We start from the raw sequence: 21,926 nt of genomic DNA on the forward strand, positions 1-21,926 counted from the left end.
ACTCTTAATCTCAGGGTCATGGGTTCAAGGGCGAAAGAATCCTGCATTGTAGGGGGTTGGACTTGATGACCCTCATGGACCCTTCCAACTCTACAATTCCGTGATTCTATGACTCCAAACCAACTTCAGTTCTCCAGCGAAAGATAAACTGGGTGGTATTCAACAAGACTTCAGTGTAAGGATTAGGGCTAGAGGATTCTACACCCCCCCCTCACCATTCCCAAATCTGCTCTGGAAGGTTAGGGAAAGCCCCCAGAATAGGTTTCAAGGGTGAGCAGGGGAGGAGAGGGGGAGATCAGAATATCTGTTTAGTGCTACGTTGGACATAACCCATTGACTGCCCTCAGCCCAAGTCTCTTGAGGGCCACGGGCCATTTTTTTCTACATTCAGACCCAAATCTTGTCTGTACAATTTCACATTCTTTGTTACATAGTTCCGAAGTCATTTCCTTCAGTCTTTCCTAGAGCTGGATTTAGGTTTGATGAGGCCCTAAGCTACTGAAGGTAGTGGGGCCTTTTATATGTCCAGCTGCCCTTTGTCAACAACAAATTGTCGCTGTTTTTTGTGCCGAATAGATGCTATATTTTAATTTATGCACCTAATAGGTATCGAAAGCCATTTGCACATAACAAAGTATGTATTTTATCAAAGTACACCCGGTGGTTTTTTTTTTCCTTTAAATTTTTTTGGGGCCCCCAAGAGAGTGGGGCCCTAAGCTATAGCTTGCTTAGCTTGTACATAAATCCAGCACACTCTTTCTGATGCCATCACTGATTGATGCCTTCTCCCATCGAAGGGCGGCAAAATCATATGAGGAAAGAGGTGGAAACGAAGGCAGTGGCAGAGAACAAGTCCGCTGACAGGACAGAGGAAGCCCACCCAATTGGGCTTGATATCCAAAGGACTGCTCTGCAAAATGGAAGCCATCAGGGAAGTGTCAAAAGTCAATGCTTCAGTCTCAATTGTGGGACGGCGATGGTGAGGATCCCCACCAAGGAGGAGATAAGGCCACAGAGCCCAATGATTCCGGGATTGGTTTTATAGATTCCCAGAACGTCCAATGGACTAGAGAGATCGCAAAGGTTCTTCACCGTGTCCAGAAGCAAAGGAGGATGTTTTTTCAGTGTGATGTAGAGGAGGAGGAGAAATGGCTGCAGGCCACTAGTTGCCAGAGAAGTTAAACTCTGGAGCCGAGATGAGTCCCCTTGAAGCTTCTCTTTCCGTGCGGCTTGCTCCATGCGCCAGCAGAGCTCGTACAAGTCGTTGACCAGGTTTATCAGCAGGGAATAGTAGTAGTATTTGGTCGCCCGGCTGCGCCACTTCTTCTTGTTGATATCCGAGATGAGCCCCACGCTCTTCACCCACAAGACAGTGTCGCACATGAAGTACAGGACACGGTTGAGGTTGGAGGCAGTCAGGCAGCAGCGGGGAACCAAATCTGGCAACTGGGAGGCGTGTCTGGCCGAAACGAAGGCATGCAGCATGTTACCAAGCCTGAACACTGCAAGAGAACCCACAATTGTTAGAAGGGCCTTGTTTCCAGACAGCCTGTTTACTGAGCTTTCATCCCAATTTGCTTGCTCAAAGTTTGCACAGGAGATTATACGACAGCCACCGTTCACTGAGCATACATTCTGATGTTTTTGTGGGGGTGACTCTACGACATAATGTAAAGCAATTATCTCTCCCCCCCCCCACTTTTCAGGGGATTTTCCCATTACTTTCCTTACCACAAATATATGTATCTTGTGTGTGTGTGTGTGTGTGTTTGTGTGAATGTACATATGTGTAAGGAAAGTGCTTACAAAAACACACGCACACGAAGCCAGCTGGTTGCACAAGAGTGCCAAATCCACTTTCACTGCACATCTTGAATTTGCTGGTTTGTGAGTGAATCCCACCCACAAAATCCCACCTGGAACTGGCTGGAGTTAATCGCATTTATTATCCCAATTACACTCCATCATTTGGCTGGATGGACAGGGTCCTACGGTCTTCTAAATATCAGCTTCTTGGATATGGTTGCAGGCAAGCAAACAATATATAACAGCAACACATAATGCAAGTTAGGGTCTTTAGAAGAGTAAAGTAAAGGTAAAGGGACCCCTGACCATCAGGTCCAGTCGTGGCCGACTCTGGGTTGCGGTGCTCATCTCGCTTTATTGGCCGAGGGAGCCGGCGTACAGCTTCCGGGTCAAGGTCCCAGGCCTCAGAGAGGTTAGGCTGGCCTCAACTAGAGCCAGGGCCTTCTCAGCTGTGGCTCCAATCTGGTGGAACGCTCTGTCACAAGAGACTAGGGCCCTGCGGGACCTGACATCTTTCCGCAGGGCCTGCAAGACAGAGTTGTTCCACCAGGCCTTTGGTCAGGGTGCAGCCTGACTCCCTCCTCTGGCAACCTGCACAGAATTTTGCTTAATCGGTTGCCATCAATTTGATTTTAATTAATTTTTATAATGAAATATTTTTAGAATGTGTGATTATTTGACTGTTTGATTATTTGATTGTTGTTAGCCGCCCTGAGCCCGGCTTCGGCTGGGGAGGGCGGGATATAAATAAAATTTATTATTATTATTATTATTATTATTATTATTATTATTATTATTATTATTATGTGGCCAGCATGACTAAGCTGCTTCTGGCGAACCAGAGCAGAAGAGTACTTAAAAACAAAACAGATTTACTACATGGCTTCAGCAATACAAAAGGTGATGAGATGGGTAGACTTGCACACCTATTGCACAAAAAGTATTCCGCCAAGGAGAACGAGGTGAAGAGCCTGGGCAGGCCTCAATTTATCCCCCAGGAGACCACACTTGCTGGCTGGGCACTCCCTCCCAAGCCGTCACTGCCAGATTGTGAATGGGGATGAGGCTAGGCCGAAAAGCCGCCTGACCGTTAAAGGTACGGTAAGTGGACTTCTGAACAACAAGCAAATGAGAAAGCAGCTTTCATTTTTTGTTTTCCTATTTCATAAAAGTTATACACTGTTTGATTGAAAACAACAACAAAACCCTCAAACCTCACCACCCAGTCAACAGACATGGATGCTTCTGGTATAGGAACTTAATCCAAGATCCATCAATATACCTCACACTGGGTACCAACAGCCCACCAGATAATGCTGGATATTGGAGGAGATAAGACTTATACAGGAAGAATTGGGCTCAGATCTCTGGAACAGGGCACATTTTCATGGCGAGTACAGCACCCCCCTTTCCCACACAGTTTTAGAAGGAAGCTAACAGCCAAGATCTGCCCTTGGGAATCAGTCATGGGTTTTAAAACTATTTCAACCACTTGGCTCCCCCCGCCCCCCCGCCAGTGTACACTGCTTACTTACATGTTGAGCAATTTATTTATTAAAAGCCAATTAAGGTGACATGCTGAAACTGTGCAAAAGCAAAGGAGGATGTATAGGATTTTATTTGCAAGCATGTCCTCCTCAAATGGAGCATTTCCAGGTATAAGGGTGGATGAAATGCAGCCTGAGTCACTATGTCCATTCATGTCTACATCAATGAAATCACACATATAATTAATGCAAATTACTTAATTTAAAAAACCTTGCAAAAACCTCTGTTGTGTTTGATCTCAGGCCCATTGGCTGAATGCAGTCCTCCAAAATTTTCTATTTAGCCTTTGATACTGTCCCCAGACCATACCCCTCACTGGTCCTGCTTTGCACCCCCCTTGGTTGTTTTTGTCTGTCTGGAACGTGTCCTTGAACTCTGATAATGCCTTGTGCTTGGCTGGCTGGAGTGGGGTTGTGTGGGTGTGTACCAACTAGCTTATGGTACAAAGGTAACATTTACATACATACATTTACATACATTTTGTCTCTAGCCCCACCCACCACTGCCATGTGGCCCCCATAAAGTTGCCCAGAAGGGAATGTGGACCTTGGGCTTTCAAAGGTCCCCCACCCCTACAACAGACCATTTTTGATAGATCTGATGAAGAATTATAAGCATGTGCTCTTCTCATTTCAATTAACAGGACTCCAAACTAGCTCAAGTGCAGCAGCACAGGCTCTACTGTTTTCATCATCATTTGTGATCTGTTTCAATTATATGTTGCTTTTGTGCATTTGCAAATGGTCCTTTTTTCTGCTCCTCATCCCCAGATTATGCCTACAAAAGACGTGCCTCTCTCTCTCTCTTTTGGTATTTCCTTATAAGAAAACATACTTACACTTGCGGCCGGAGCGCATGCTCGCCTCCAGGTTTTTGAGCTTCATTATCACTTCCTCTCGGCTGGTCTTATGCTCTAACATATAGCTAAGCAGCATGCATGCATACTGAGTTGCTCTGGAATGGGGAGGAAAAACACGGAGAACCCAATTCACATCACAGGCAAAAGCAGAGGGACAGGACTGTCTCTCCCACAATTAAATTAAGGCAGAAGCATCAAAGGGGCAGAACTATCCTTTTCCTCGGAGCGACTGCTCACAAAATATCCTTACGCACACAATTATGTTTCCTGGTTTAGGAGGCAACTCAAGCAATGTGAACATGCACACAAGGACTATAATCAAGAATCCATTACAGCAACATGCTGTGTGTGGGGCGACCATTGTGGCTGATCCGGAAATTCCAGCTAGTGCAAAATGCTGTGTTTGATGAGGACAGACTACCGCCAGTACACAGCATTGGTGATTAAAAACTTACACTGGTGGCTCATATGGGTCCAGGGTCTATTAAGCCTGCTCCCTTATATCATGGCCCATTCATTGTGATCTTTGTGGAGTCCCTTGATGGTATCCCATGGCTCATAACTTTTAGAAGCCATGCTTTCAGTCCCTGTGGAACTCCTTCCCAATTGAGATTAAACAGCCAGCCTCCTTGCTCAACCTCAGACACACGGTTATTGGTTATAGGCTTGTTGTTCCAGCAAGCATTGAAAGGTGGTCTTTGGTTTCCTTCTAACTTTGTATTGTTTTATTGACCCATTTTCTGTGGGTTGTTGTTTTTTTTTTTATGTCCAGCACCTAGAAATGATTAAGTGGTATGTAAATGAATCAAAATATATAAATTATAAATATATATTATTAGCAAACACCCAAGAGTAAGAGCAGGTATTCTTGAAATGTGTTGGCTTGGAGCAAGCAAGCATCTCCCTAACTCCCATTTCTTTCCTAAAGTCTGGCCCAGTTCACACATCATGCTAAACCAAGGTTAATGATGTGCCGTAGACAAAACCATGATCCCCGATTGAGGTGCGAAGCTAAGCCAGGGACTGTGGTTTGTTTCCTCCCAAATATCCGGAGGGCATCAGGTTGCCAAAGGCTGCCTGGCACCAGTTCTACAGAATTTCAGACAGGAGCAGCTTCCTGAAGATACCAAGGACTGAATCTGGCATCTTCTGTGTGCAAAGAATTTGCCCTGTTACTGAGTTATGACTAAGTGAGGCAGCATTCTCCCTCTGGCTGCTTTGCATATCAGCTGCAGTCCTGTTTGTCTAGCACTACTAGGGATGGATGAACCTGTCCTTTTTGACTTCTATTAACTTTCTCATTTTTTCAGCCTTAGGTCGAGTCCTCCACATTTCTCTGGAAATTTGTGGCTGTTATTTTGTTTTTTGTTTTTTAATCCTCATAAAAATCCACCAGTATTTTTCCACGTGAATTTTATCTATTTTTGTATGCCGTTCCAACCAAGACACACATCTTTGCAAGCGGTTCCCTCCCCCACCAATATACAGCGGTACCTCGGGTTACATACGCTTCAGGTTACAGACTCCGTTAATCCAGAAATAGTACCTCGGGTTAAGAACTTTGATTCAGGATGAGAACAGAAATCGTGCTCCGGCGGTGCGGCGGCGGCAGGAGGCCCCCTTAGCTAAAGTGGTGCTTCAGGTTAAGAACAGTTTCAGGTTAAGAACGGACCTCCGGAACGAATTAAGTACTTAACCTGAGGTACCACTGTATTGCATGCTTATGTGTTACTTTCACCAATGAATGTATTTTCATGCACACTTTTCCCCGATATATGCATTGATGTGTACATTTTCTGTCGGGAGACCAGCCTCGCAAAAATCAAAGGAGTGTGAATTTTGAAGAATAGTTGGTAATGGTTTCCATGTTGGTTCAAAAAGCTTCTCATAAAAATGCAATCAAAACAGATTTGCTTCCCCACCCTCTCTTGTAGAGTTTTGTTTTAGTAAAGTCTGTGCATGATTTGATGAAATTCGGTCTGGTCTGAGTTCCTGAACCCTTTAATTTTGACCACGCTTTTCGGAGCAAGGGTCATCCACCACACAGGGCAACAGAGAACAAGTCTGCCAAATCTTCTGCACGACAGACCTTCAGATATGTGAATACTTCTCTTCTCCAGGCTAAACATAACTAGCTTTGCTGGTCCTCACATGATTGCGTTTTCACAGAAGAGAGATCGAGAGATCAGCTGTTCATTGCTCCAGATTAAACTGCTGCTGACAAGAGCACCACAGTTTCAAAAATAATTATAATCAATTTCTTTTATAAGCCACTTCCGCCTCCTGAAGCTCAGACAATACATGCCTAATTTTTATCCTCACAAAAGCCCAATGAGATAGGCTAGGCTGAGAACTAGTGATTGGCCCAAAGTCACCCAGTGAGCTTCATGTTGATATTATTATTATTATTATTATTATTATTATTATTATTATTATTAATACCCTGCCCATCTGGCTGGGTTTCGCCAGCCACTCTGGGAGCTTCCCAACAGAATATCCAACACGATAAAACATCAAACATTAAAAACTTCCCTAAACAGGGCTGCCTTCAGATGTCTTCTAAAAGTCAGAGAGTTGTTTATTTCCTTGACATCTGGTGGGAGGGCTTTCCACAGGGCGGGTGCCACCACCGAGAAGGCCCTCTGCCTGGTTCCCTGTAACCTCACTTCTTGCAGGGAGGGAACTGCCAGAAGGCCCTCGGAGCTGGACCTCAGTATCTGGGCTGAATGACGGGGGTGGAGACTTGATTTGAACCTCAGTTTTCCTAGCTCCAGTGTTACACTCAGTAGAAGGCAGTATTTTATGTTTGTTCTATGAGTCAGACCACTGACCCATCGAGCTCAGTATGTTGGCACAATGGGTCTGGCTGTTAACCAGAAGGTTGGTGGCTTGAACCTACCCAGGGACAGATGTGAAGCATAGATTGTTAAATTTGCCAAATGCCTGGGAAATGAGGAATGTTTTTGGCTTGCACCTAAAGACATGGAATGAAAGCACCATGCATTGTAGCAGGTTGGGTTAGATGACCCTTGGGTTCCCTTCCAACTCTATGATTGCATAATAATCTACTGCCTACTCAGACTGGTAGCAGCCTCTCCAGGGTTTCAGGCAGGGGACACCCCTTATGGTTTAGAGCAGGCATAGGCAAACTCGACCCTCCAGATGTTTTGGGACTACAACGCCCATCATCCCTGACCACTGGTCAGATCATGGGAGTTGAAGTCCCCAAACATCTGGAGGGTCAAGTTTGCCTATGCCTGGTTCAGAGGGGTGTCCCTGGGTTGCATTTCATTTCTATGAAGTTGTATGCAATACTTAAGGCAGAGATCCTACAACCTAATTTACCAGGGAGTAAGTCCTTCTGAGTTTAACTGGAGCTACTACTGAGCATGTGGGTAAAACCTCAGCGCCTAGGACTTGCCGATCGCATGGTCAGCGGTTCGAATCCCCGCGGCGGGGTTCGCTCCCGTCATTCGGTCCCAGTGCCTGCCAACCTAGCAGTTCGAAAGCACCAGCGGGAAGGTAAACGGCGTTCCGTGTGCTGCGCTGGCTCGCCAGATGCAGCTTGCCACACTGGCCACGTGAGCCAGAAGTGTCTATGGACAGCGCTGGCTCCTGGCCTATAGAGTGAGATGAGCGCACAATCCTAGAGTCTGGCAAGACTGGCCCGTACGGCCAGGGGTACCTTTACCTTTACCTTTTACTACCGAGCATACAGTGCTTTTTTCCTGGGGGTACACATACCCCCAAACATTTTGTGAATCTTTGTACTTTTGTCCATTTACTGTATTTATTTCCCCCCGATTTGAACTCTAAAATGGTGATTTTCTTGAGTCCAAATGAGTACCCCTAAACTTTTAGAAAAAAAGCACGGCGAGTATATAGGATTACACAATTGCTTGCGAAATCGACAACTCTATCTGAACACCGCCTTAAAAGTGCCTTTAGCAATAAATGCAAAATAAAGCTAAAACAAAACTTTTGGAGGACACCTGCCATTCAGCCCGCCCACCCACTCGCCTCTTTCCTTCCCCCCTCACCGAAAGAGCCGATCTCGACCCTGGGTCTGGTTGGTGAAGTGCACAAACGCTTCCATTTGCAAAGGCGGCGGCAAACCCCACGCCGGACGGCGGCCAAGCAGCTCGGAACCCCGACACGGAACTTCCCGCAACGCGCCACCTGTGCGATCAGCTGGGAGTGGGCGTGGTCAGAGTTAGCCCCGCCTCCCCGCCCGTAGATCGCCCAGCCCCTTCAAAACGGCCGGCCGGCCTTCCTTCCGGGTCTGGGTTACTATGGCAACATGTCAACTTCCGGAAACAGGTGCAGGGGGCTTTTTTGTGTGTGTGCGCGCGCGTTTGTACACGTGTATAGGTGCGGGGCTGGGGTTTGGAAAGCGGAGTAAGGGGTTGTGATTTGTTGTGAAATCAATTAATAAGATTCATTAACATGTCTCTGGAGCTCAGCACCGTGTGTGTGTGTGTGTGTGTGTATACACACACACACACGCACACACACACGCATTTATCTTTCTCACATGCACTTTTTTTTTTAATGGGGCCAGTTGGTTTGAGAGTAAGAGTGGAGATGAGGAACTATATAACCTTTAGAATGGTTTATTGAATATTTACAGATAAATTGTAAAGAGATTAAAAACATGGGCGGGATTATTGCAATAACCTGCAGTTTCATAGGTGTATATATTTAAAGAAGATGAATAAATGAACAAATTAAGTTGATGTGGATATGCAGAAGATGTTAAAAATAAATTTAAGGAACTGCAGAAGTCGGGGGAGGAAGTCAAGTTTTGAAATCAGTGAAAATGTATAAATCTGAAAAGTATAAATTATATATTACAGTACTTTTTTCTGGGGGGGGGGGACACAAACCCGTAAACATTTTGTGAATCTTTGTACTTTTGTCCATTTACTGTATTTAATTTTCCCAATTTGAACTATAAAATGGGGATTTTCTTGTGTCAAAATGAGAGTACCCCTAAACATTTTTTAAGGGGAAAAAAGCTCTCTCTCTCTCTCTCTCTCTCTGTGTGTGTGTCTGTGTGTGTGTGTGTGTGTGTGTGTGTGTGTGTGTGAAACGCCTTTAGAAGACATCCCTGTATAGGGAAGTTTTTTTAATGTTTAATGTTTTATTTTGTTTTTATATATGTTGGAAGCTGCCCAGAGTGGCTGAGGCAACTCAGTGAGATACATGGGATACAAATAAATAAGAATAATAATTCTTATTATGACACTAGGTCCAGGGAGATCCAGGTTCAAATCCCTCACATACCCATAAAGCTCGTTGTGTGACCTTGGGCTGCTTACACATGCACACCCAGTGTAATCTACCTCATAGGGTGGTTGTGCAGATTCAACTGGGAGGAGGAACCATCTACACTCTCTGGAGCCCTTTAGTGTATAAGGTGATTATAAAACACACACACCTGCAAACAGCCCTGTGAGGTAGGTTAAGCTAAGGGAAAGCAACTGATCCAGGATTTCACCCAGTGAGTTTCCATTTGGACGATAAAGTTATTAGTCTAGTGTTGGAGACAGCAGGCCTTTGAATAACATCTGCTGGGGATCCCTAGTAGGAGAGTGCTGTTTTATCTGTTTTATCAAGCAAGACTCTCCTGAACTTTACTTCTGAGGAGTCATGGGCATATTTGCTTTCTAGTGAGGAACACAGACACACTGAATTCCATTCTGGTAGAGCGGAACATAAGAAGAGCTATGCTAGATCAGATGAAAGGCCCATTTAGTTAGGCGTCTTGTTCTCATAGTGGCTAACTTGATGCCTATGGGAAGCCCAAATGCTGGACCTCAGCACCATAGTGCTGTCCTTGCTCTCCCTTTTGGTTGCCACGGTGTGAAGCAGGTATTGCTTCTCAAAATATAATGAACTGCTTTTGAGTGGGGGGAAATACCTGATCAATAATCAGATTATATTTTACTACAGGGCTTTCTTAATATTCGAAGCTGCCAAACTGCTTGTAGAGGGACAATAGAAGTGGCACAAAAATGCCCGTCTTCCTCCGGAAGCAGCCCCTGGACATCCCTTCACCCACTGAAAAGGACTGGATTAAGAAAGACGAAGAGGAGGACATATACTTGAAAGATCCATATGAGTACCTTGATTCTTTGCCTCAGCCTTATCGGATGATCAATAAACTGGTGAATCTTTTGCTTGAGCGGACCTGGGAAATTGTTGAGGGGCCGCAACCATTACAGGAAACTAGGCAGCCGAAGCTTCCGCCCCCAAAGTACCCACCTTCATCTGAATTCCAGGTACTCATTCCCGGGCAAATAGTGGGATGAGTAGTTCTTACTTAGCAGTAGCTCCTCAATGAATTCAGTAGGATATAACCAAGAGTCTTGTGGCACCTTAAAGGCTAACAAAGTTATTATGGCATAAGCTTTTGTGGACTAGGATCTACTTCACAATATGTATGAAGTGTTTTCCTGAGGTGGTAGGCATATATACATATGATTGTTAGTGGGTGGGATAATGAGATCAGAGGGAAATGAACTGCAGTAAGCACAGACTGTGGTGGTTATTTAACAGGCTACTTACATGTGTGCAAAATGGCTACTGTGGTTATTAATATGGCAGCATTGAAAATAACACTAATACTTATCAGCAGTGAATTAATGCATGTAATGGGATTAATTGCTGAGAGGGGCATTGTGCTTTCTTCACTTCCCATATTCCCAGGTTGAGGGAAGGGCAAACTGCATGGTAGCCGCTGGAGAATTCATCTTCATTGGCTTTTCTATGGGACTATCTGTCTTCAGCATACCCACATGTGAAAAGCCCACATGCGAGAAGGTATGTGCTTGGGAGGCAGCCAACGTTGAGATTTGTGCCATCAAGGTTTCAAACTTTGGCAGTAGCTCCTATCTCATTGGTTCAGTGGATGAGCTGGGTAAGTATATTTAACACCCATTTGCAAATTAATTATCTTTTCTACACTATTTTCTATCCTACCTGTCTTATGAGGACCTCAGGCCTCTGTTATGTTTGTCCCATCAACCCTGTGAGAGGGATCTGTATTGTTTCTATTTTACAGAAGGGAGAACTAAAGGAAGAAAGTGGCTTGCATGGAATGACATAGTGGACCCATGCCTTTTCTCGTTGTCTGGTTGTAATTCTGAAAACCTCCCTGTGCTTTAATGACAACTAAGAAGCACAACTCCTGCCTGAGACGATGTTGTTTATTGTCTTTTTCAGCTTAATTTTGGCAACTAAAGCAGCTCTGTAGTCATATGTCTGAGTTGTCCTGCTACTTGGTTACCCACATTCAGCCAGTTCTGTGCCAGAACTGGTGCATGACTTGGATTTTGCAAGAAACTGCCCCCACGCTAGCAACCATTCTCTTTTTCAAATAAAAGAATAAGGTGTGATGAGTACACTGATGATGCCCAGCTCTATTTTTTGTGTGTGTATCATCTCATTTAGGAAAGCTATGTAAGCCATGGACCAGCACCTGGGCTTGATGGTAGGCTGGAGGAGGGTCAGCAAATTGAATCTGAATCTTGGCAAGATGGAGGTGCACTGCCTGACCAATTCCAGTCTGGATAATTGATCATTTGCCAACTGTAGATATATACATCCCCTGAGGTGCTCCTGGATTTATTTCTGTGACTGGAGGCTCAGGTGACCTCAGTGGCTAGGATTCCCTTTTACCAAGATAGCATAATTACTCTTTTCTATGCTGTAGTAACCTCCCAGCTGGATTACTGCAATTCATTGCAGTGCTTTCTATGTAGGGTTGTCCTTGAAGTTGGGCTGGTGCAAAATACAGCAGCTGAACTTGGGACAGGATACCACCAGCATGTTCCCCTGCTGTTGGAAGAATTGCACTGGCTGCCACTTAGCTACTAAGCTAAGTTCATGGTGCGGGTTTTGGTGCAGAAATCGCTATACAACTCGGGACCAGGATAACTGAAATAATGTTTCTTCCCTTATGAAACTGCAGATACCATCTCATCAGGAGGCCTGTTCCATACTATGTTGGAATTGGGATTTTAGCACGACAACACCTGTCCTTTCCATTGTGTTTCAAACCAGCACCATCTCTATTGGATCATAGCCAATGTTAGTCCTGCTCAGAGTAAACCCACTGAGACGAATGACCATGGCTAACTTAGATAAGTTAATCTCAACTGTTGCCAGGGATAGAACCTGGGACCTTCTGCATGCACAGCAGATTCTCTGCCACTTAACTACAGCCATCCCTTTGCTACATAAAACCCACCCCCTTTTGCTATTGCTTCTCCAGTTGGTGACTTGGTGGACTGCTGATGGTCACAGGTAAGAAATGGTCACAGGTAAGCAGCAAGCCTGGTAGCATGAGATGCTAGGGTTCAAAGGAGCAGGGCTTCTCCTCAGCTATGCAGATGTTATATCTCGCCTTTACTCCAGGGCACTCAAGGCACAGCATCCACGATTCTCCCGCTTCTATTTTACCCTCACCACAACTCCATGAGGTAGGTTAGGCTACAAGATAGTAGCTGGCCCAAGGTCACTAGCGAACTTCATGGATGAGCAGGAATTAGTATTTGCACCCCTCAGAACTCTCCAAAGGGAAAACTGATCAATTATAAGACTTCATTTAATGGATAATGGAAAAGAGGAAATCTGATGTGCTAATGAACATGAAAGAAAAGGTATCCTAGTGCAATTTCTTCTGTTGTTGTGTTCCAGGTATTGCACGTCTTTTTTACTTTTTCAAGGAGAATCTGCTGTCTATAAAAGCCATAAATGAAGTGGTGAGTCCCCACTATATATCTATCTCTTACAGTTACTGGTTATCTGAATCTCAGTTTTGGAAAACCCAGTTACCTAAATCCATTGTGTGGTACCCATATTGGTGCAATTCTAAGTAGAAAGGCACTTCCATCCACCCATATGTATAATTATTCACACACACACACACACATCTTTCCCCCCGTAGCATTTGATATACAGCCTGATAACGAACATGCTTTACTTGGAAGTAAGACCTATACTTTCAGTGGTGTTTATTTCTAAAACAGTGCCCCAACTTTCTGCATGCTTACCGTATTTTTCGCTCTATAACACGCACCTGACCATAACACGCACATAGTTTTTAGAGGAGGAAAACAAGGGGAAAAAATTCTGAATGAAACGGTGGATGTATCATTTTTGTGCTTCATGCTGTGGCCACAGACATGTGATTTGACAGTGAGTTTGGGGTAGCCCAATGCAAAAATCCTGAGAATCCATGTGGATCTGTGCTTTGTAACCACGTTTTTGCGCCATTGTGGCCCCAGGCAACAGTGGGTGCGTGATTTTTTTGGTGCAGGCTGTAGCCATGGACATGTAATGTTATCTGATGGTGAATTTGGGGTGACTCAATGCAAAAATCCTGAGGATCCATGTGGATCCGTGCTTTGTAACCATGTTTTTGCACCATTGTGGCCCCAGGCAACAGTGGGTGCGTGATTTTTTTGGTACAGGCTGTAGCCATGGACATGTAATGTTATCTGATGGTGAATTTGGGGTGACTCAATGCAAAAATCCTGAGGATCCATGTGGATCTGTGCTTTGTAACCACGTTTTAAATGGGGAGGGAAGGAAAAACACAGAAGGGACAAGGAGCACGCGAGGGGTGTGCGGAAAAGCAGCTGGCTAAGAATGCAGGGGAGGGGTTTAACGGGAGGGAGGAAAGGAAGGCAAAAGTCCCCCCTCCATTCAAGCCAGCTCTCTCTCTCTCTCTCTCTCTCTCTCTCTCTCTCTCTCTCCCCTCTCTCTCTCTCCCCTCTCTCTCACCTGCATGTCTCTCCTGCATGCGGAGAAGCACTGGCTAACAATGCAGGAGAGGGGTTTAACGGGAGGGAGAAAAGGAAGGCAAAAGTCCCCCACCCCACCCAAGCCAGCCCTCTCTATCTCTCCCACCTGCATGTTTTTTGACTGCCTGCAAGTCCCTAGAGCACGGAGAGGAGGAGGTGGTGGGCTGGAGCCTGCTCGCAGTGTGACTAGGAAAGAATTAGAAGGAAGGACGTGATTCTTTCCTTAACCCTCTGCTTGCCAGGAGGGCAAGGGATTCCCTGCTCTTTGTTGAGTTTGAGCAAACGCAGCAACAGAAACAGAAGTGGGTGGGCAGTAAGACCCTGAGGCAGAATGCAGGAAAGCAGCAGCTTCCGCCTTCCCTCCGCCTGCACGATCTTATTTTTGCCTGATTTTTGCCCCTGTGCTCGGGCCAGTCAGCTCCAGGGACCACACATTCGCTCAATAACACGCACAGACATTTCCCCTTACTTTTTAGGAGAAAAAATCTGCGTGTTATAGAGCGAAAATTGCGGTACTTGGAAACAAGTCCCTTTTCACTCAGTAGGCCATCTGAGTAAACATGCTTCGGCTCGGTCTGAATGTAAAATGAGGTTAAATGTGAATGACCGACAGTGGCCAAACTTAAACCATAAGAAGTCTCACAGATGCCAGTGGAAGAGATGCATGACTCATTCCTATGCATCTTTACTCCAAAATAGGTCTGACTGTGTACAGGAGGGCTTGCTACATGGTACATACACGATAAAGCTATTTTTAGCCATCTCACCCCTTGCTTTTTCCTGTAAGACCAATTGCAGTCCTTAACAGTCGCCAACAGGTTTACCACACCTATCAGCCAATCACCCATTCCCACCACCCTTCTGAGTAATACCCCACCCCACCCTCCCACTATATATAAGGGTCTGGTAACTTCTGTTTCAGTGTATCTGAAGAAGTGTGCATGCACACGAAAGCTCATACCAATAGCAAACTTAGTTGGTCTCTAAGGTGCTACTGGAAGGATTTTTTGTTGTTGTTGCTTGCTACTTAGTATGTGTGTATAAAATTGAACCATTAGCATATCCTCTCCTGTAAATATTAATGGGACTTAATTTTGGTTGGACTATGTCAGCAGTTATTGTTGACTTTATGCATGCATGCTAAAAGTCCCGACTGGTGCTGCTTCAAGGTTTTACATATCTGCTGTACTCAGGGCTGCCCCACCTACAAGGCAAGATGAAGCAGCCACTTCGGGCAGCAGAAAGTCTCACCTCATTGCCTCCGCTGTCAATTTCTGGCAAGGTTTTGCTGAAATTTTGAAAGATCTGGCAGAGTGTGAGAGATCTCACCAGATTTTGGAAATCAGCGCTGGCTAGCTTCTCCACTAGCAGCGGAGAGGGTGGGGTGCTGCTTTTTCATTTTGCTTCAAGCAGCAAAACTGGATGTGTCAGCCCTGACTCTACTTCTCCTTCCAAGCCTCTTGCAGCCAGCCTATACTCTGCATTACCTGCATAGAACTGTCACTTGTGGGCTGAGTGTTTTGATGGTCCACCTTCCTGTCGATGCCAGCTTTCTTCCCGGAGGAGGTCCTCTGCGTTCAACAACCGTCCAGCAGCAGGTGGAAAATCAATAGGCACAGCTTTCCCCACTGTGCAGTCCTTATCTGCAGCCAAGTCCAACTGTTAAAATGAGTTACGTCTATTGAACTCTGGAGGCAATGATGAATGTGATAAAGCCACGTATGTTTTATAGTGCATTTTCCTGGCAGAACATCAAGGTTTCCTCATCAGAGTCTTCTAATGATAGGTGGTGTGCTCAGAGTCAAACACATAAATGACAAAAGAGCTTTTGCAACAAACCTGCCAGATCAGGTTTCCCTGCTTGGCATTCCTGCTTCCACAAGCTCAGCCCACTCTAATTTCAGAATATATATTTACCATCTTCTTTTCTCTTTTTTGGCAGGAAGATATTAGTAAGCGAAATACATGTGTTGCACTGGAACTCTCTCGCGGGGCTGATTATGCAGGCTTTCTGCTGCAAGGCAAGTCTCAACATTTGTCAAACTTAGCCAGACAAGTTGCAACCTGCGGGCTGGAGTGTGGCACTTTTTATATTTTTTTATCCTTCAGGTTTCCCTTTGGAATCTCTCTTTTTACCACGATGTGTTTTGGGTAGTTCATTTTGTGATACTGCACCCACTCGGTCTAATCTTCCAAATAAAAAATCCAGACCACCCTCAACAGACAAGTAACTTTTCAAATGCATATTTATAGCTTTTAAAAAAATAAATAAAAAGGAACCAAGTCCTCAGAAAATAGCTTACAAAAATAGGCATTATAATCACAATACTGTACATCTCAATAAAAAAGCCTCATCAATTAAAATATGAGGAAGGGACCGGTGGCCTTCAGATGTTCTTGGACTACAACGCTTTACATCCCTGGCTATTGGCCACACTGGTTGGAGCTAATGTAAGTTGAAGTCCAACAACATATGGGTGGCCACAGGTTCCCTGCTGCTGAATTAAAACATATGGTGCCTGCATAAAATCAATGTGAAAGGGCATTATTATTATTATTATTGAGTTTCTAAGCAATCTGGGGATCTCACTGGTACATCTGCACATGCTTAAACTCAGTTCTGCCCTGCCTCAGCCCCTTCAAAGCAAGCTGCAACAATGCTGCTGTTTGGGGGGGGTGTGGTTCTGTCCCACCACACTGGTGGCTGGTAGGTCTAACTGAAGACCAGTTAGAGAAAGGGCCTTCATAGAATTCTCTAGAAAGGACCTTCCAGAGATATGGGGTCACCACCAATAAGGCCCTACCTCTGGTATATGGATACAACGGGCCTTTCTTGTTAATTCCTGAAGGCTGCAATCCTGTATCCACTTACTGGGAGTAAGCGCCGTTAAACTCAGTGGGGCTTACTTCTGAGTAGACATGTATAGGATTGCACTGTAAGTCAGTCAAGCACAAGGTGAGGAAGTTGTTTCTGTTCCCTACAGAGGTCGATTCCATTTCCTTTGGCTTTCACCGAGAATATACGACGCTGCTAATATAAAACTATTAGGAGAGGCATCCTCAAAGAGCTTTAAAAAACACCCCTTATCAAACCGTAGGGGTTTCTGATCCTCAGCTTAGTTTTTTTACACTGTTGGGTATATTTGTAGAATGTATTTACATGTATGAACTTTATCACAAAAAGAATAAATCAATCTGGATGGTAAAGGACCAGAATTTTGGCAAGTAACTGCACCAGCATATTGCATGACTTAGTTGCAGAGTTTTTGTGACACAATCCAGCCTATGGCACTGACATGGAAACTTTCTCAATAGGGTTTGAGGTTTCTAAATAGGATGCTTTCAGATATTGGGTAATGGATACTTTGAATGTGTGTGACTTTTTGTGTGTTTTGGTAAGATTCCTCCCCCCTTCCTCATATGCTTCGAAACTTTAAGAGCCACTTACATGCCTATATATATATGTATTTCCCGACATACTATGTATAAGTGGCCAAGAGTAAGCATGAATTTGCCTTTTAGGGAGCAAAACTAGAAAGATTGCTTGACTAAGAGACCTTTCTTCTCCTTCCCCATTGCTTCATCTGTTTTCTTCTGTTTCCTCACAGCAGGCAGCTCAGAGGCTTGGCTGGAGATCTACCGATTGCCTAAGGATTCTTGGCTAAAAGAGACAGAAAATGCCCAGAATGTCGCACTTACAACTCCAGCAAACACCAAGGACATGAAAGTTAACCAGGCAACCCTGCCAGAGAAGGCTGGGGTAGAGGTGGATAAAAAAAATGTAATTCCTATGGATCATATCTAGCCCCTCAAAAGTTTTTTGTGCCCCTCCCCTCCATGACTTCTTAGTTGTCATTAGAATGAATGAATGAATGAATGAACACATGAATGAATAAATGAATGGATGTGGCCTTCCAAATGTTGTTGGACTCCAACTTCCATCAGCCAGCATGACCAATGTTCAGGGACGATGGGAGTTTTAGTCCAACATAATTTGATAATAATTTTTATTAGTTTTCAGTTACAACAATCCAATAATAGCCTCATTATAACAATGCAAAATTATAATACAATTACTAATAGCAATCATTCAGATGCCAAATTATATAATTTAGGTGCCTGCCCCCCCCCCGCATTCTAGAATTGATGGTTTACTTTATTTCTGCATTCCAAAAATCTTATTAATTTCAATTACACTACAGTCAAAATAGCAATGTTAACGACTTCCATTCGTATCAAGACATCAAATGATTTATGATTTATAATTCTGTCCCGATACCATTTATACACAGGTGTACTTTCCAAACTTTTTCAGAGGCAGAAAACTTGTATTCAGTGAAGCCAAATGACAATGTTTCAGAGTTCTCTTCTCACGAGCAAGTAGTCTTTCTATCGTGGATAGGCATGCCTGGAAATTATTTATTTGTATGAACCACTTGATCAAAAAATATTTCTCTTCGACTGGTGTGCAGATAAAATAACAGATAAACCAATGCTGAGATCCACAAACCCATGAATGTGCTGCCCCTCCATTTGTAACGTTACCACAAGCAAACCTTTCAGAAATGGGCTTGCATGTTCCCCATTTCCTCCTCTTTCAAGGAGGAATTACCACCTGCTCCCTGTGTGTTTTCCTTTTCTTTCACTGGGAGCAGGACTGACCATGTCTTAAAGGTTTGTTGAGCTGAGGGCGCTGCAGTGGTCCTAGGTGAAATTGGGGTATCCTGGATCACATTGTATGTTATAGGGACTCCAGTGTGTATATAATAATTGCTGCCTTTTCTGGTTCTGTAGAAGAAGGCTCCGGAAATCCAAGGATTGGTTGCTGAAGAGGTGGTAAGTAGTCTAACAGTGGTCTAAACCACTGAGCCTCTTGGGCTCACTGATCTGAAGGGTTGGCGGTTCGAATCCCCGTGACGGGATGAACTCCTGCTGCTCTGTCCCAGCTCCTGCCAACCTAGCAGTTCAAAAGCACGCTGGTGCAAGTAGATAAATAGGTAGCGCTGCGGCAGGAAAGCAAATGACATTTCTGTGCGCTCTGGTTTCCATCACAGTGTCCTGTTGCGCCAGAATGTTGCTGGCCACATGACCTGGAAAGCTGTCGGTGGACAAATGCCGGCTCCCTCGGCCTGAAAGCGAGATGAGCGCTGCAACCCCATAGTTGCCTTTGACTGGACTTAACCGTCCAGGGGTCCTTTACCTTTTTTTTACAGTTCCTAGCATTATTTGGAGGAAACCATGACTGTTAAGGTGATATATGTGAGGAGAACCTGAGCTTACAGGGTTAAACAGCTCAGAGTGTACGCCCTGCCTACAATTTGGGAGGGGGCAGACTATGCGTCATTTCCGAGAGTCTCTTTCTCTCTACTTTCACTTTTGAGGAGAGAGGACGTGTTTTCACGATGCTGTTCGCTGCGATAGATAATGGATAGTTCTGCTGTAAATAAAAACTGCTTTTAGCTGCAAAGATCCTGAGTGGGCTTTATTTAAGCACACTGAAGGAAAGCTCTTGAGTTTCCAGCTTTCTCTGACCGCTGCTTAATCTCTGCGTGTTGCTCAGAGCCTTTGGAATGTGGCCTTTCAAGTCCGGAGGCCTGGCTGGTAGCTGCGCAGCTGAAGCGGGCTGGACGCCAAGGCTTATCTGAGCAATAAACATTCTTCATTATAACTGTTCTTGAAGTGAAGGGTATTGGTTGATGTGATCAGGGTCCTTTAACACAGATGAGTTATGCCATAACTATTGAGAGATTCTGAACATGCCACCTTGTTTGAAAAACACAACACACATCGCCGGATCACAGAGATGCTAGTAAACAAAAAAAGTAGACCACGCAAGGTGGAAGTCGGCCAATTCCCATTGCAGCTTAGCTGTAAAGGAAGCCTCTTATGAAAGAATTAACCATTTATCTGCTCCGAGGCAGGCAGAATTGCAACAAACTTGAAGATCATATTCCTAAATGCTACTCCTTTACACCATTATTGCTTCTTGGTTGACAACTCGTGGGGGGGGGGGCAGCCAGCAGCCATTACAGGGCTGGTTTGGACTTTGCAGCCTTAATTTCTGGCCCCTATTTTTGCTTTAGATGAGTGCAACGCTTATACCATGCATTGTCCTGTGTCTTGGACCTGGAGTGGCGCTATGAGACACATGCACTATTTTTGGAGTCCAGCCACTTTTATTGTAGGATAGAGGAGGTCCCCCAGTCTTCGTATCAAGTGATTGGTTAACATTCCAAAGAGGATAGCCAGAAATTGCTTGGCTTCGGAAAATCTCGGTGTATGGGGCGAGATGGGAAGTGGACTCTGGAAGTGGAATTGTTTAGAATTGCCTCTCTGCTTCATTACAGGATCCTCAAGTGCTTCTAAGCAGGCTTGAATCGAGGCTGATTCCCCCTGTTCTGTTGCTGAAGATCCGATCACCCAAACCATTTGCACGTATGAACTCTCCTTACCTTCTTCTGTTTACCTGTTTTTTTCTGTTTCTGTGTTTTGTTGAAACAGTGCAACAGTAAAAACACAAAATGTAAAAATAGTGTGATAAATGCATGTATTAGGACCAACTAAAATGTACATAAATAAAACAACCCTCTCCTGCTGTGGTTCGCCAGCAATTGGTGTTCAGTGGCATGCTGTCTCTGGTCCTGGGATTTGAATTTTGCCATTGTGACTAGTTGCCACTGGTGCCCTCCATGTATTTGTCTAACCCCCTTCTAAAGCAATTTCTGTGGACAGTCATTCAAATTTCATTGTCTTATCTTTGCACACTGAAGAAATACTTCCTTTTGTCCATTCTGAATGTGCTACTACTGTTCAATTTCATGGGCTGATTGCAGGTTCTAGTATGGTGAGAGAGGGAGAAAAAGTTCTTTCTGTCCACCTTCTTTACACAAAGGATAAGTAAAGCATGTTTGGAGTGGTACAGTTTTATTTTTACTTTTTAAAGAAAGCCCCCGCCTCCAGGCACACAATCTAAAAAAATAAAATAGCAAGGGGAGTTGGAATGAAATGGGAACTTGGGGTGTGCGTGTTGTTTGGCAAGGCATGTTCATTGCACCTCCTTAGCCTGCAGGAGGTGGGGACATAAATATTAAGACTTTTCATGCACTTCCTCCAACTTTCTCAAGTGCCTCTTCCAACATTAACAGGGAGTGTTTCCTTTGTCAGAAATGGAGAGCACTACCAGCATTGACCAGCAGAGGCCATCAGAGCCCAGAGCTGGTCTGTCTTTGCAATCCCTGAAGAACCCGGTCTTCTATACAGTACTGAACAACATTTAGTGCACCGAAAGAAAATAGAATGTTTTCAATTGATGCCTACTGTTTCTCCTTCCCTGATTAAAGGCCATTAGGAGGGGAGGATTCTCTCTCTAAAAAATGACCAGTGAGAATACAATGTGCAAATTTGCAACAGGTTTCCTGTCTAGGCTAGTAGGACATGACGTAGCCCTTTGTGACTGGCTCCTGCTGCGTATCAGACAAGGATTCTTCATGGCAAGGACTCCATGACCGATTCTAACACTGTTTTGTATACATTTAAACTCAGCAAGCACATTTAAGCATCCTTATGAAGCCTTAATGAAGAGCGATGATGGCAGTGTGATTGGCTTGGGATACAACCATATGCTCAAGGAAAGCCAATGGGAGCGGCAGGAGGCAATATTTAGCAGCACTTTCCAACAGTATCTGGAGACAGAAGATGAGTTAGAGATCAAGGAGGAGAAACCCTGGTGAGTGGGGGGGTTGAATTACATCTAACATTTACTTCAATCTTCCATCCTTCTCATGCTCCTGGGAGCAGCAAGACCCCCAGAGTTTATTTCTGCTGCAGTAGTAAAGCTGGAAAGATTCACCTCCAGCCCACCCTGGGTTCATGGGACAATATATTAATCAGTGGCTTGATTT

The 21,926-nt window shown here is 44.5% G+C and overlaps 2 protein-coding genes across 7 annotated transcripts in view; one reads left to right on the forward strand and one right to left on the reverse strand.

Moving 5' to 3' along the window:
• PEX11A (peroxisomal biogenesis factor 11 alpha) lies at nt 1-15,824 on the reverse strand. 3 transcript variants are annotated; one of them, XM_081888784.1, is made up of 4 exons: nt 15,513-15,824; nt 14,542-14,600; nt 4,193-4,308; nt 1-1,502 (listed from the first exon to the last, which is right to left on the reverse strand). In XM_081888784.1, the coding sequence occupies exons 1-4, from the start codon at nt 15,516-15,518 to the stop codon at nt 946-948; spliced, it is 738 nt and encodes a 245-aa protein (XP_081744910.1). In that variant the 5' UTR covers nt 15,519-15,824; the 3' UTR covers nt 1-945. The 3 variants fall into 3 exon arrangements, with proteins under 3 accessions (XP_081744910.1, XP_081744912.1, XP_081744911.1); XM_081888786.1 differs by lacking the exon at nt 14,542-14,600 and having other exon boundaries at nt 15,513-15,814; XM_081888785.1 differs by lacking the exons at nt 14,542-14,600; nt 15,513-15,824 and adding an exon at nt 8,254-8,392 and having other exon boundaries at nt 5-1,502.
• The window catches only part of WDR93 (WD repeat domain 93), a 26,705-nt gene continuing 13,216 nt past the window's right edge, over nt 8,438-21,926 (forward strand). The window contains exons 1-9 of one of the 4 annotated variants that reach the window (XM_081888549.1): nt 8,438-8,533; nt 10,169-10,497; nt 10,925-11,135; nt 12,917-12,981; nt 15,968-16,050; nt 17,641-17,791; nt 18,820-18,861; nt 20,373-20,460; nt 21,568-21,751. In XM_081888549.1, the coding sequence (XP_081744675.1) occupies nt 10,231-10,497; nt 10,925-11,135; nt 12,917-12,981; nt 15,968-16,050; nt 17,641-17,791; nt 18,820-18,861; nt 20,373-20,460; nt 21,568-21,751 (1,091 nt within the window). In that variant the 5' untranslated portion in view covers nt 8,438-8,533; nt 10,169-10,230. The other 3 variants (XM_081888546.1, XM_081888548.1, XM_081888547.1) reach the window with 3 other exon arrangements.

This window comes from Podarcis melisellensis (assembly GCF_964234715.1).
Source record: "Podarcis melisellensis genome assembly, chromosome: 14".
Taxonomy (NCBI): Eukaryota; Metazoa; Chordata; class Lepidosauria; order Squamata; family Lacertidae; genus Podarcis; species Podarcis melisellensis.

Bases quoted from the DNA above. Each gene is read 5' to 3' on its own strand.
- PEX11A (XM_081888784.1), bottom strand. The intron at 4,309-14,541 runs GTACCGCAATTT...TCCCCATTCCAG, and splicing joins GAAAAGGGACTTGTTTCCAA to AGCAACTCAGTATGCATGCA. The intron at 1,503-4,192 runs GTAAGTATGTTT...GTTCTCTTGCAG, and splicing joins CATGCGCTCCGGCCGCAAGT to TGTTCAGGCTTGGTAACATG.